The 14308-nt window shown below is 38.0% G+C and overlaps 1 protein-coding gene across 1 annotated transcript; it reads left to right on the top strand.

Moving 5' to 3' along the window:
- The first annotated feature begins 989 nt into the window (after positions 1–989).
- Positions 990–14308, top strand: LOC108998886 (ATP-dependent 6-phosphofructokinase 4, chloroplastic). Its single transcript, XM_018975625.2, has 14 exons — positions 990–1355; positions 1630–1676; positions 1785–1824; positions 1968–2030; positions 2099–2236; positions 2706–2864; positions 2984–3037; positions 3139–3207; positions 3981–4110; positions 4258–4298; positions 5089–5313; positions 6211–6259; positions 13335–13489; positions 13799–14308. The coding sequence occupies exons 1-14, from the start codon at positions 1128–1130 to the stop codon at positions 13964–13966; spliced, it is 1566 nt and encodes a 521-aa protein (XP_018831170.1). The 5' UTR covers positions 990–1127; the 3' UTR covers positions 13967–14308.

Below are 14308 nucleotides of genomic sequence, written 5' to 3'. Positions count from 1 at the left end.
AATGCAAAAGGAATTTGACTCCAAAATTATTCGGGCATATTATCGCCATTACGAAATCAATATAGATATCAGAGTTGTGCAATGAACGGCTGGATACTCATTCATCAGATCCAACCGCTTGATCTCTCTCGCAGTCATGTTCATGAAAGCCCATCATTAACAATACTTGTGCATGCCCATTAGAATGGTCTGAAACAAAAAAGTGCTTAAATGCTTAAATACTCATAAAAGTATTTTAATAATAAAATTAGTTTGTTTGGTTGACACATATTAAAGTATTTTTTAATATACATTAAGTTAAAAAGTATGTTTAAAAAAAAAAGTAATTATACTCTTACACTTCTTTTACTATTTTTTTCTTTTTGAATCTGGATTAAAAATTTCAAAACATAACCTCTTTGCATAATTTTAAAAAAATAAATTTAATTAACTAATGTAATCATGTAATTTTATTAAAAATAAATTCAATTTTTTAAATTGACCTTCTTTTATTTTTTGAGTTAATTTTTATAAAATTCAATTAATTTTTAATTAAATTACATGATTAGTTGATTGATTGAATTTATTTTTTTTTAAATTATGCAAGAATGTCATCTTCTGAAATTTTTAATCTAGATTTAAATAGTAAAAGACAAAAATAAAAATAGTTGGATAGTAAATGATCTTTAAAAAATTAAGTGACATTTTATGTCATTTCTATCTTAAAAAACATTTTTTCAAATTTTTAATAAACAAATATAATATAAATTTTTAATAATAGCGCTTATTTAAACTTTGTAACAATAATCCTTAAGCTAATAGCATTTATCTAAAAAAGAACATAGGAATAAAAGCGGAAACGGATATTATAGGATTTGTAATTATTTCTTGTTTTTGAACTCCAATTTCAAGTTGGATTCAAATCCGATACAGATTGCCCAGCAAAACGCATCTCCCGCGGATCAGAAACAGGGGTCGGTTACTAAATACCAACGGTAAAAAAGGAGAAGCACAAAAAAAAAACCAGCTTAGACAAGTCAGTTTATTAGCGCACTCTTGACTGGAATCCAACCATATTATAACGACCCCTTCTTCCTTGCTTTCGGTGTTCAAGCGATCGCTACGATCAATTCTCTCTTGGGTTGTCGATGGATCTTTTACTTTATCCATCTTCAATTTCCTTCAAATCTCACGCCTCCCCGCCACGCCCAAATTTCCCCAACTTCAATTCCAAGAAATCCAGGAACTTCTTGCGGAACCCGCTGATTTGGCGCCAAAACTGTCGCATCAGGGCTCAATCCTCCAATGGAACTGCCGGCGACGGCTTTGTTCTCGAAGACGTCCCTCACTTGACTGATTTCCTCCCCGGTTTGCTGGTAACTCTATCCTATAATTCTCAAATTTTTTTGAATAGCGGGGCTTCTTATTCTTCTTCTTTTTATTCATTTTCTTTTGTTTTACCTAATCTGAATTTTATGTATATTTTAATGTTCTTTACAAAGAAAATTTTTGTGTAATACGTGATTTATATTCTTATTTTCGTCTGCCTCTTAGATTCCGTTGTTCGTTATTTCTTTCCAACTTTAATAAAGATGTATTTGTTTATATATTTCTGATTCAAGCTATGTTAATATATATATATATTTCAAGTCTTATCCGAATCCATTGCAAAACAGCAAAGCTTATGCGATCGTCAGGTAATTTTACTTCTACACGCAGTTTTTTGCTACTTTGTGTTACAGTTTAAGTTAACGATCCTCTTTGTTCTTTGGCCTTTATACGTTATGATTTTTTTGTTATTTCAGGCAAACTTTTGTAACCCCGGAAGATGCAGTCGCAGAAAATGTAAGCGCCGCATTTTTTCATACAAAAGAAAAGGGTGAATGATAGAAATATTACATTATTATCCCTCTAAAACTAGCGATATTTCATGTTTGCATTTCCAACTTGTTGTGATAGTTACCAAGTTAATATGAAACTGCCTCCAGATTGTCGTTCAAAAAGATAGTCCGAGAGGAGTACATTTTCGGCGTGCAGGTCCTCGAGAAAAGGTATTTTCTTCTTTCATATCTGTAGTGGGATCACAAACAAAGCTGATAAGGGGTTTGTCTAATGTTAGGTTTATTTCAAGTCAGAAGAAGTGCGTGCTTGCATAGTGACATGTGGGGGTTTATGCCCGGGGATCAATACAGTGATTCGAGAGCTGGTATATGGCTTGAACTACATGTATGGAGTTGATGACATACTTGGGATTGAGGTGAGATTAATGTAGATTAAATTACCCAGTTGAGTAATTGTTACTTTTTTAAGATTCAATTTCCGCATGACACTTATTTTGGGCCAAGTAAACACACGATATTTTCTCACTATGTGTAATGTCAAAATTCACGGCAAGTTAATTACCTGACTGTTTAAATACCTTTTCTAGAGGTTTCATTTTCGTTATCAAAATTAAGAACTAAGACCTAGCTCTAGTTCTAGAGCTGCCTTCCACATTATTGTCTTTCAGTTGTAGTTTTTTTTTTCACAAGTTAATACCATTCTTTCGCAAAGGTAAACCCGGCCATCAGGGGAAACACATCAAAGTGTTTGGTTCATTCAGTGGTGATCAATTGAAAGAAGACGTGGAGTTGGTTTTATGAATTGCATTCATGATAATCATCTTTCACCATTTTCAGTATTAGCAGTTAACAGTTATCTGCCTCCCCTTGGTACTGTTGAAACAGGGAGGATACAGAGGCTTTTACTCTAAGAATACTGTGAGTTTGACGCCTAAACTTGTCAATGATATCCATAAGCGCGGCGGCACCTTCCTTCGAACTTCACGAGGAGGCCATGATACCAATAAGATAGTTGATAACATTGAGGACCGGGGAATAAATCAGGTGGACATATGATACTTTTTCCTGACTACTTGGGATGCTTGAGTTATTGATGGATTGGAAAAAAAACCCAATAAGAAAGGAGTTTGATATGAGAATTTTGATCTTTTTTGGGGCTGTAGGTGTACATTATTGGTGGTGATGGAACCCAGAAGGGAGCAGATCTAATTTTCAAGGTGATTTGTTTTTATAACATGATTTGCTTATATTCTTCTGCTGCTTGTCAATCTAGATGTGTTCAGTGTCTGATGTATAACATGAACATATTTTTATCAAGGAAGTTGAGAAACGTGGCCTTCAAGTGGCAGTTGCTGGGATTCCAAAGACAATTGATAATGATATTGCTGTAAGTTATTTTGACCAAACCGTATTTGGGTAATTATATCTTCTGCCACTCGCCAACAACGATGTCAAATGAATAGCTGAAGCCATAGATCTAGAGTTCCAATTCAAATGGTTCCATTAAATGAATGGGTTATATAGATTTTTCTTTTAAATTCTCTATGTCCTGTGGCCATAACTATTTGAAGGTATTTTCTCTTAATGGTGTGCCCAAAGAACAAGTTACTGTTAATGGTGAATTGATCCTTGGATATCCTTTGACTCGCGAGAAAATGGATTGGAAGAAGAGAATGAAATCTGCAATGTCTACTAAAATTTCCCTTTACATTCTAGCCTTTTCATATTTATTGGCCAAATCTTCTCTAGTTCCATTTGGCATTTAAGCTCAGTTTCTCTGAATCTTCTTGAAAAGAAAAAGCAGTTCACAAGCAACTTCTCTGTGGATCCCATAGCATTATTTCCACTATGGAATTTTCTTTTCCTGTTTTTCCTCCTTCCATTTTTTGGGTCTCTGGAACTAGGAGCCACGCACAGATTTTTTGTAACCCAAAACACAACACGGTGAGTCACTTTTGTGTGTGTAAAGAAACACACCCACACACACATTACGGGTTGATCTATTTTCTTGGTAGCTTTATGCAACACCCAGTTCTAAGTAGGATGGTTTATATAAGAAGATGGGTTTCTCCCAACTGGGATGCCCCTAAAAAAAGAAAGAAAAAAAGATGGTTTTCTTCTTTACAATCAAGTGTCATAACTTTGCATGTTTGGCTTTAGGTCATAGACAAATCTTTTGGTTTTGACACTGCTGTTGAAGAAGCTCAGAGGGCCATTAATGCTGCACATGTGGAGGTTGAAAGTGTGGAAAATGGAGTTGGAATAGTTAAGCTTATGGGCAGATACAGTGGTAAGTTTGGTCGGACTCGATGTGATCTGTGGAAATTTATAGGACAGCGAGTGTTATATTTTTCCTCCTTTCTTCTGACCTGAGAGAGAGGGAGCTGTCCTACTTATATAATCTTGCCATAAAGCTTGACGAACATTCTCTTTGCAGGTTTCATTGCCATGTATGCAACTTTGGCAAGTCGAGACGTGGTAAAACCCTAGTCCCATCACAAAGCAAATGATCATATACCTTTTGATCTTAAGGGTTGCTGCATAACGCTTTATTGCTATTAAATTGCATCATGTTAAGAGATGAATGAATCTGAAGTACTTATAAAAAAGAAAGAAAAGAAGAAGACAGATGATTAAATCTGAAGCAATTATCGAGGAAATAACATCTACTGATGATAAACTTCGCTGAAAACACAAGGTTAAGATATTGATCTGATTTGACAAAAAAAGATTTATCGGCTTTGTTGACTTAGGTTATCTGACCTTTAACCACCAAAACTAAATCTTATTTATAATGTGAATCAATGAACTTGAAGCAAATTTTCGTTTTTTTGCTCTCTTACATTTGCTTTTCTTTACTTGATTTCCTGTTTCACCCTCTAGAAATAACCGGCAATAATTGTTACAAATTGTAACTAACAATTTGACCTTTTTTTGTGTTGGGGATAGTTGTAGCTTGTGTAAATAAGCGGTTGCATCTTCATTAAAGTTTGTGGAAATAATCAAATAAAGGAGATCCAACTTAGTCAACCTTTAATTAGTACAGCAATTTATGTTGTGGGCTCATTTCCTGTTTAAGAGGTGGTGGCATTTTTTACTAATTAGAGCTTATTTCCACTTTTGTCTCTTTTTAACACATTTCTTTGCTATTTATTCAATATAGTTTTTCTCTAGTTATTGAAAGGTAAGCAAATTATATGGTGGTTGTGTTTTGCTTTCATTTTATAAATGGTTTGCAAGACTAATGGTAGGCTATGGGATATAACAGGATTGTTGTTTGATTCCAGAATCCCCATTCTATTTGGAGGGTCGGGGTGGACTTTTTGAATTTGTTGAAGAGCGACTTAAAGAAAATGGACATATAGTTATTGTTTTAGCAGAAGGAGCAGGGCAGGATTATGTTGCCCAGGAGTTACATCCAATTGATGAGAAAGATGCATCCGGAAACAGGCTATTACTAGATGTTGGTCTATGGTTATCTCAAAAGATTAAGGTGCAGCTAATAATTTTAAATTCTTGTTTGGCTCATGTTTTTCATCTTCATTTGTGACTTTCTTCATGACACTTATGGGCCACATATGTTGGTATGCAGTATATAGCAGTCGTTATCAGAATTCTTTTCTTTACATATATTATTGACATCCAACTTTTAGTATTGAATTTGTTGCCTATCTTGTTGGAATTTTACATTCACTTTCAAAAACTGATTCAACAAAAGAAAATATATAACTCTAATTCAATGATCGAGAATCTATAACTTCATACTCCCTCAAAGAAACAATTCCTTGGGATCACTTCCATCAATGTTGGAAAATTGGTTATGATTTGGCATGAAGTAGCTGCAGCCTGCCACTTTTTGTGCATTGCATTTCAAGTTCAGTAACATTGCTGCACACACTAGAATCATGTGTAGATCATTTTCTTATATGCTCTGGCGTGAACTGGGTTCTGGATACTTCCTGCTTATTATCCTGAATATTGGAAGCAAATGTTTATCCTTACCCATCTAACATAAAAGGAAAGCCCAGCGTTTCTTTTATCTTGTATCTTTTTTATTTTTCATATATCCAAGAAGACTTAAGACATAGGTATGAAAAGGAATTTTTTTTTATCTTTTATCTTTTTTATTTTCCATATATCCAAGAAGAATTAAGACATAGGTATAAAAAGGAAAAAATGGTCAGATACTGCAACCGTCGTGCACTTCGAGTCAACCTTGCATCTTTTCTTTCATTTGATGCATAATTTGAGAAAAGTTTTGTTGCTTCCTGCATATTTTTTTATATGATTTGACTTTTGAGGCATTTTTCTCGATTTAATAAGTTGGAAATGGTGTTTCTTTTGCTCTAATATCTTTTATGATATTAATTACGTAATGTTTGTGTTACAGGATCATTTTACAAACGTGAGGAAGATGGCCATAAATATGAAGTATATAGGTAACTTCCAAAACAGAGTTTGGATTTTGCTTTACTTTTTACAATGCACTGGAATCTTAGGATTCTCATTCTTCTAATAGTTCTCGTATAGTCATAGATCGGTGTGGAATGTCAGAAAATACAATTTGCCTGTCAAGGGTTTATATTTTGTGCAAGTGTGGAAGTCAGATAACTAATAGCCATGTGTAAAAGATAAAAACAGTCATCCAGAAAATTGTTAGGAGGAACTCATCAGAGTTTAATAGTAGATATTGGAAATTTGGCTTACTGAAGTTTTAGTAATTTCTTCTTAGCAAAACATGGTTTCTACTAGGTTATGGCAGAAAATACCGTGCCTTTTCTCATTGTGTCTTATATTTCTCTACAACAGAAATCTCACTAGCCACTCGTGACTTCCATTATTAAACACATTCTCAAGATTTCTATAGCCAAACCATATGCATAAACAATTGTCAATGCTACATGTGATAGTTTTCATTGGGTGGTATGCCTTATTTTCGTTTTGTTGAGACCTACTGATAAGGTTTTTGTACTTGGGCAAAACTTACTCATAAGATTTTTATGTTTCTTTTTCATGTTAAAAGCATCAGTCATGTGATCTCTCTTCTGTCAATTATAGTGAGAGCTATGCTTTAATTTTTGCTGGGGAGTCGGGGAGTAAGAACTTTTTCTCTCTCCTCCCTATTCTCTCTCCATGCACTCTTTCATTTTTTTCGTAAGTTGGCTAGTGATGTTGTTCATGGGTGCTTGATTGAGTGATTCTTGCATGTATGGGAAGGGAACTGGTTATGTCAAATGCTGTTATTATTGAACTTAAGGCATTTGAGGTAGTAAGAGATGGATGACGGGTGCTCATTACTGAAAGGGGGTGGAAGTCAGTGAAAAATCTTCGCTTGAAGTTAGCCATTGGACGGTGGTTCACTAAAGCGTTGGAGGATTGCTTGAAGGTGGGGAGAAGGGAGTTTTATATAGCTAACTGTGAATGAGACAGGGGCTTCATAGCTCAAAGGTGTTCCAACTCCCAAGGGGTGTTCATGGCTTTGGTGGAATACAAACAGGGGGGTCGGCAAAATTGTATTCTCATTCCTGAAGACAGAGATGGGAGGCGGTGAAGAAAACTGGTGGAGGTCTTGAGGGAGGCTAGTAGAGAAGGTCGTTTTGCTGGGTTGACACCACGAGTGACGATGGCAGCGACGACGGCAGCTCAACTTTGGCCCGGTCGTATATGGTGGTCTGCAGAAACCAAGGGAAGACTATGTTTGAGGACTTGTTGCTAGCTCCGGCCTGTAAGGTGGTGTCGCCGTCTCTGTATGGGCTCAGTGTAGTGGGGGTGGTGGCATGGGAGTTGTTGGCCTTAATAAGAAAAGTCTTCTTTGGGCTTTGTCAAAGATGCAATCGCAAATAGTTGAGTTGCAGAGTAATATAATCGGTTTGATATGGTGCGTAGAGGAGGATAAAGGGGTGGGGTCGAAACGAAACGGTGTGTTGAGGAGGATATAGAGATGGGGTCGAAACGGTGCATTGAGGTAGTAAAGGAGGTGGGGATGGGCTTGGGTCAGGGGGATGGGCTCGTTGGAGGGTTTCATAGGGGGATGGGCTCGCTAGAGGGTGAGGGGGATGGGCCGGGCATGGTGAAAGGCACGAAACGGGTATGAAAGGCTAAGGCCCGAAAAGGGAGTTTCGGCATATCGGGAGGCTTGGGGGAGTCTGGCACGACGGCACCACCTCTTGACTCGATGGCGCCACCACTCGCACAAAAACTGTCGCCAGTCCTCGGCAAGTCATCTGGTGGTGCGTCGGAGCCGGCGTTGTCACCAGAGGAGGAAGAGGGAGAAGTTATGGTTTGTAATCCGCTTGTGTTTGTGGTGGCTCTTCAGGCGCCGAAAGTTGAAGGGGGAATTATGGAGAATAATGCAGGAGGTGAAGGGCTGGAATACGTCTGTGAAGAAAGACTTGTCGTTGCACAGGGCGAGACGCAGAACACGTCGGCAAGTCCTGGGCTTCCACAAAACACGTCGACTAGTTCCTTAGCCGCCACAGAACTGCTGATGGAGGGAGAACAGTCGTTTGCAGTTGAGGATATTGTCGTTTTGGAGAGTGGGAATGAGATGGAGAAGGGGGAGGTGGAAGGGGAATGATCGTTGATTCTTTTTTAGCCTTCTGGATCAGAGGGCAAGGAGTCTTCAGGGGAGGACCCTTCTCCAATAAGTACTATGCCTCCTTTACCTCTTGATTGGGTAATGAAAAAGGTGGAGGAATTGCAGAGTTGTGTGGGGATTTCGTGTGAGGGCTATGTAGATCAATTTATGGCACTGTTAATAGCCATTGAGGCAGACCATTACCAACAGGGAGTAGGGTAAAAAAGAAATAGGGAGTTGAAGCGGCTAAATTGGTCTATCAACTATGTGGCAAGAAGGGGAGTGCAAGCCGTGGTAGGAAGAAAGGGAGGGCTGGAATAGTTGATAAATGAAGCCCAAAATTTTGATTTGGAATGTTAGGAGGTTGAATGAGATCAATAAACTCCTCCGAATAAAATATTTATTAAGACAATAGAAGATGAACATTATTTATTTGTGGGAAACTAAGTTGAAGCGTATCACAAGAAGAACTATACGGAGTATATGAAGCTGCCAGTATGTAGGATGGTCATACTTACCTTTGAAAGGGGCTTCGGGTGAAGTTTTAGTTATGTGGGATAAAAGGGTGGTGGAGAACATTGATTAATTTGTGTGAGAATATTCGGTGGGGTGTTCCTTTAAAAATTCTAAAGATGGTTTTGTATGGGCCTTTGTTGGAGTTTATGGCCCTAATTTGGATTTCGAGCGGTGGTTGCTTTGGGATGAGCTTGTAGGATTATGTACTTAGTGGGAGGTTCCATGGTGTATTGGTGGAGATTTTAATGTGACAATATTTCCAAGCGAAAGATCGGGGGAGGGGCGACAAAATCATGCTATGCTAGAATTCTCGAATCTCATATTCGAGCTGGAACTCATGGACTTACCTCTCATGGGAGGTGAATATACTTGGTTTAATAACCAAGCCTGGTCAAGACTGGACAGATTCCTCATATGTCCTTCATGGGAAATGCAATTTCCAGATTTATGTCAGATAATACTTCCTTGGTTATGCTTTGATCACTTTCCCATAATGTTAGACTGTGAAGGAATTCCAGGGGGTAGAAGGCTGTTCATAGTTGAGAATATGTGGTTAAAAATGGAGGGGTTTGTGGAATTGGTTAGGCAATGGTGGAACTCATATCAATTACAGGGCACTCCGAGCAAGGTGTTGGCTGGAAAATTGAAAGTTTTGAAGATGGATTTGAAGACATGGAATGAACAAGTATTGGGTAATGTACATTACAAAAAAAGAATCTCCTCCAAGAATTTCAAAGCTTGGAGGGTGTAGAAGATGAGAACGATCGCAAAGGTCAAGTAGTCTCAGAGTTAGAAATGTTGAGTCTAATGGAGGAGATTTCGTGGAGGCAAAAGTCAAGGGTATTGTGGCTTAGGGAGGGGGACAAATGTACAAAGTTTTTTCATAGAGTTGAAAACTCACATAAGAGGTTTAATGCCATAGAGTCCATGACCATAGATGTCAGTTTATCTTCAGATCAAGTAGTAATAAAAGATCATGTTGCTGAACATTACGAACATTATGCATGGAGGCCAACATTAGATGGTCTAGCTTTTGAGGTCATTGATCAAAATAGTATGTCTTGGTTGGAGAGATTATTTGAAGAGGAAGATGTACGACTAGTAATCAGAAAAATGAATAAAGATAAAGCTCTGGGCCCGGATGGTTTTACTATGGCATTTTTTCAGACTTGTTGGGAGGTGGTGAGAGAGGATTTTATGCAGATTTTTCAGGAATTTTTCTCTTTTGGAAAATTTGATAAAAGTTTAAATGCTACTTTTTTTGCACTTGTCCCTAAAAAGGTTAGTGCAATAGAGGTGCAAGATTTCAGGCATATTAGTCTTGTGGGCAGCGTGTACAAGATACTCTCCAAAGTACTTGCCAGTAGGATGAGCACAGTCATGGATAAGATTATTTATAAGTCTCAAAATGCCTTTGTGAGAGGTAGACAAATATTGGATTCGGTTCTTATAGCTAATGTGTGTTTAGACAGCAGGCTTAAATCGGGAGTACTGAGTATTTTATGTAAATTGGACATGGAGAAGTCATATGACCACGTCAACTGGAATTTTCTGTTCTATTTATTACATCAATGTGGGTTTGGGGAAAGATGGAGGGGGTGGATGAGGCATTGAGTGTCAATGGCTTGCTTCTCAGTTTTGGTAAATGGTGATCCTGTGGGTTTTTTTAATAGTTTGCGGGGGCTACGATAAGGCGATCCACTATCACCACTCTTATTTGTCCTTGTGATGGAGGCTCTAAGTAGAATGGTATTGGCTGCTGTAAAGGGGTTTTTTTTTCCAGGATTTTCAGTGGAGGCTATCCACCATGGCTCCATCACTATTTCTCATCTTTTGTTTCCAGATGATACGTTGCTGTTTTGTGAGGATAATGCAGGACATATTCAATATTTGAAGGCTATCTTACTTTGTTTCGAAGCGGTATCCAGGTTAAAGATAAATCTTGCTAAAATGGGGATGGTTGCGGTGGGTGATGTAAGAAATATTAGAGGGTTGGCCAACATATTGGAATGTGTGGTCTCTTCTCTACTGTTGAAGTACCTTGGTCTCCCTTTGGGAGCAACTTTTAAAGCTAAGACAATTTGGGAGGAGGTGTTAGAGAAATTAGAGCGTAGGCTGGCTGGGTGGAAAAGGTTTATACTTATCGAAAGGGGGCGGACCGCACTTATTAAGAGCACTCTATCCAACCGTCCCATGTATTTCTTGTCTTTATTTCCCCTTCTAGCGAGCATTGCATCTAGGATTGAAAAACTCTAACGTGATTTCTTGTGGAGTGGACTAGGTGATGAGTTTAAATTTCATCTAGTTGGATGGGATAAAGTGTGTACTCCTATGAGAGATGGTGGTTTGGGGGTCCGTAATGTGAGGGCCTTTAATAAGGCTCTATTAGGGAAATGGTTGTGGCATTATAATCACGAGAGGGAAGCCTTATGGAAAGGGGTGATTGATGCGAACTATGGGAATGCAAGGGGGGCTGGTGTTCTAACGAGGGTAGGGGGCATATGGTTTGGGGTTATGGAAGTATATACGGAAAGGTTGGGGGGCTTTTTCGAGTAATACTAGGTTGTGTTTGGGGGATGGCAGTAGAATCAGCTTTTGGCATGATGTGTGGGTGGGAGATACGGCTCTTAAGGTTGCTTATTCCAATATCTCTAGAATTGCACAAGAAAATGAAGTTATGGTGGCTGACGTGAGGGCAATTAGTCATGATTCACAGGAGTGGAACATCAACCTCACTAGGGAAGCACAAGATTGGGAAGTGAGTGTTTTGGTGGATTTTTTTAACCTACTGTATAACACCACTTCTGTTGTTACGGTTGAAGACAAGATGGAATAGTGACCTTCTAGGAAAAGGAAATTCTTGGTACACTCTTTCTCTGACACATTTACAGTTCAACCTAGGCCCAATTTTCCTTGGAAAAACATATGGAGGAGTAAAGCACCTCCCAAGCTTGCGTTCTTTGTTTGGACAGCAACTTTAGGGAAGATTCTAACCATTGATAATTTAAGAAGGTGTGGACTTATAATTACGGACTGGTGCTATATGAGCAGAAATAATGGTGAAACGGTGGATCATTTACTCTTACTCTTACATTGTGACTTTGCACGGGACATATAGAATTATTTCTTCAGCAGTATGGGATTAGCATGGGTAATGCTGGAAATGGTGGTTGAACTACTAGCTAGCTGGAGAGGAATCACAGGGACACTACTGATTGCAGCTGTGTGGAAGATAGCTCCTATTTGTATTCTTTGGTGTATTTGGAGCGAAAGAAATTATCGACATTTTGAGGATCATGAACTTTCCTCGTAAGAGTTTAGGAATTTTTTCTGGAAGACTTTATTTATGTTGGCCATTGATTTAGATTTAAATGGTCTCAGTTTCCATGATTTTCTTGTAACAGTTTCAGTTCTTAATTTGGTATACTCACATGTATACTTCCGGTGTACCTGGGCTGTGCCTTTGCACGGGACATATAGAATTATTTCTTCAGCAGTATGGGATTAGCATGGGTAATGCCGGAAATGGTGGTTGAACTACTAGCTAGCTGGAGAGGAATCACAGGGACACTACTGATTGCAGCTGTGTGGAAGATAGCTCCTATTTGTATTCTTTGGTGTATTTGGAGCGAAAGAAATTATCGACATTTTGAGGATCATGAACTTTCCTCGTAAGAGTTTAGGAATTTTTTCTGGAAGACTTTATTTATGTTGGCCATTGATTTAGATTTAAATGGTCTCAGTTTCCATGATTTTCTTGTAACAGTTTCAGTTCTTAATTTGGTATACTCACATGTATACTTCCGGTGTACCTGGGCTGTGCCTATCTTTATATTAATCAAATTTCTTCTTACTTATAAAAAAAAAAAATGCTTTAATTTTTGCTATGTTACAAGTATTGCACTAAGCTCTCTCTCTCTCTCTCCAAATTATTCCTTCTGATTTTTTATATTGGTGCACGTATGCACATATGGCCTTGACAATGTTAGCCTTTGACTTGTTAGATAATGTTTTATCAGACGCGAAATGATTCATGGTCATAGTACACGAATCTAGTGATTGCTGGAATCTGATGTACGGAAGTATACATCATTAAGTCCATAGCGTGCTGTTGCTGATAGCTTTTCCTAGAGGGTTTTCCGCTTCGGAAAACCTTATGTCTATATCTTTTCACTTTCCATTTATAGACACTTTAGTCCTTCTGTTAATAAAGCAATAGAAGCTTGTTATATCTGTAGCTGCTCCTTCCAAGGTTCTCTTGTTTTTAACTGCTTTTGACATTTTAATTGAGTTGCATTGAAGTCTCTTCACATTTTCAGCAACCAAGATGGGACCAACTCTGTCCTAATCCCTTGTATAAATATATATTTTTTTCTAAATTCTTAATGTTTTAATTAAACTTGTATGCGTTTTCTATACAGATCCAACATACATGATTCGAGCTATTCCAAGTAATGCAGCAGACAATGTCTACTGTACTCTTCTTGCTCAGAGTGCTGTTCATGGGGCCATGGCTGGATATACTGGTTTCACCGTTGGACCCGTGAACAGCAGACATGCTTATATTCCAATTGCTGTAAGCTCTTCGTCGCCTCACTTCTTAGTGTTTTTTTTTTCCTTCCAAATTCTCCCTTGTAATGAGTCAAACTAACAACGATGGATTTGAGCTAAGAGCTTTATTCGCGATTGTTTTCTCCCTTTTATCTGAAATTCTGTACATCTATATTTATTTGTGTGAATTTTTCTCCCAGTTGTATGCTCTTAGTGCGCTAACACATGTATTTTGTTCTTCCACAATTTTTTTTTTTAACTACTGTAGTGAATTTTCATTCTGTTATATTGATAACTTAAGCCTTATTATGAATGGCATGGCGTGATTTTGCAGCGTGTGACTGAGACACAAAATACAGTAAAGCTGACAGATAGGATGTGGGCAAGACTTCTGGCATCAACAAATCAACCCAGTTTCTTGAACAGCAATGAGGTGATCCCAGAAAAAGCTGATCAAGAGACTATGGAAGTAGTGAATGACATGAGGATCACCTCAATCTAGATACTATGAATTTGGGTTCATAACCAAATTAATCAGCTTCATTGATTCTTACACTCATGCTGAGAGCTCTTGATCTTCCAATTCTGGCAAGGTTCTTTGGTTGCTCTCCTGCATGGGGAATCTCAGTGAGTATAAAACCACAAGGCATGGGTGATTAAGGCTTGGCTTTTATGATTGGTAGATTAATTCTTGGCTACATCTTTAGCTTTTATTAAGTCTTAGCTCAAATATCGGTTGATTATAAAGCAAGATTATAAATGACTGCGTAGCAAGATTTCTTAGATTCAAGTGATGCGAATGTAGCTTGACTTAAGAATAAAGCAAAGCACGTTATGCTGCTAA

Source organism: Juglans regia, chromosome 11 (genome assembly GCF_001411555.2).
Source record: "Juglans regia cultivar Chandler chromosome 11, Walnut 2.0, whole genome shotgun sequence".
In the NCBI taxonomy this organism is placed as follows: Eukaryota; Viridiplantae; Streptophyta; class Magnoliopsida; order Fagales; family Juglandaceae; genus Juglans; species Juglans regia.
This window is presented reverse-complemented; position numbering and strand designations above follow the sequence as displayed.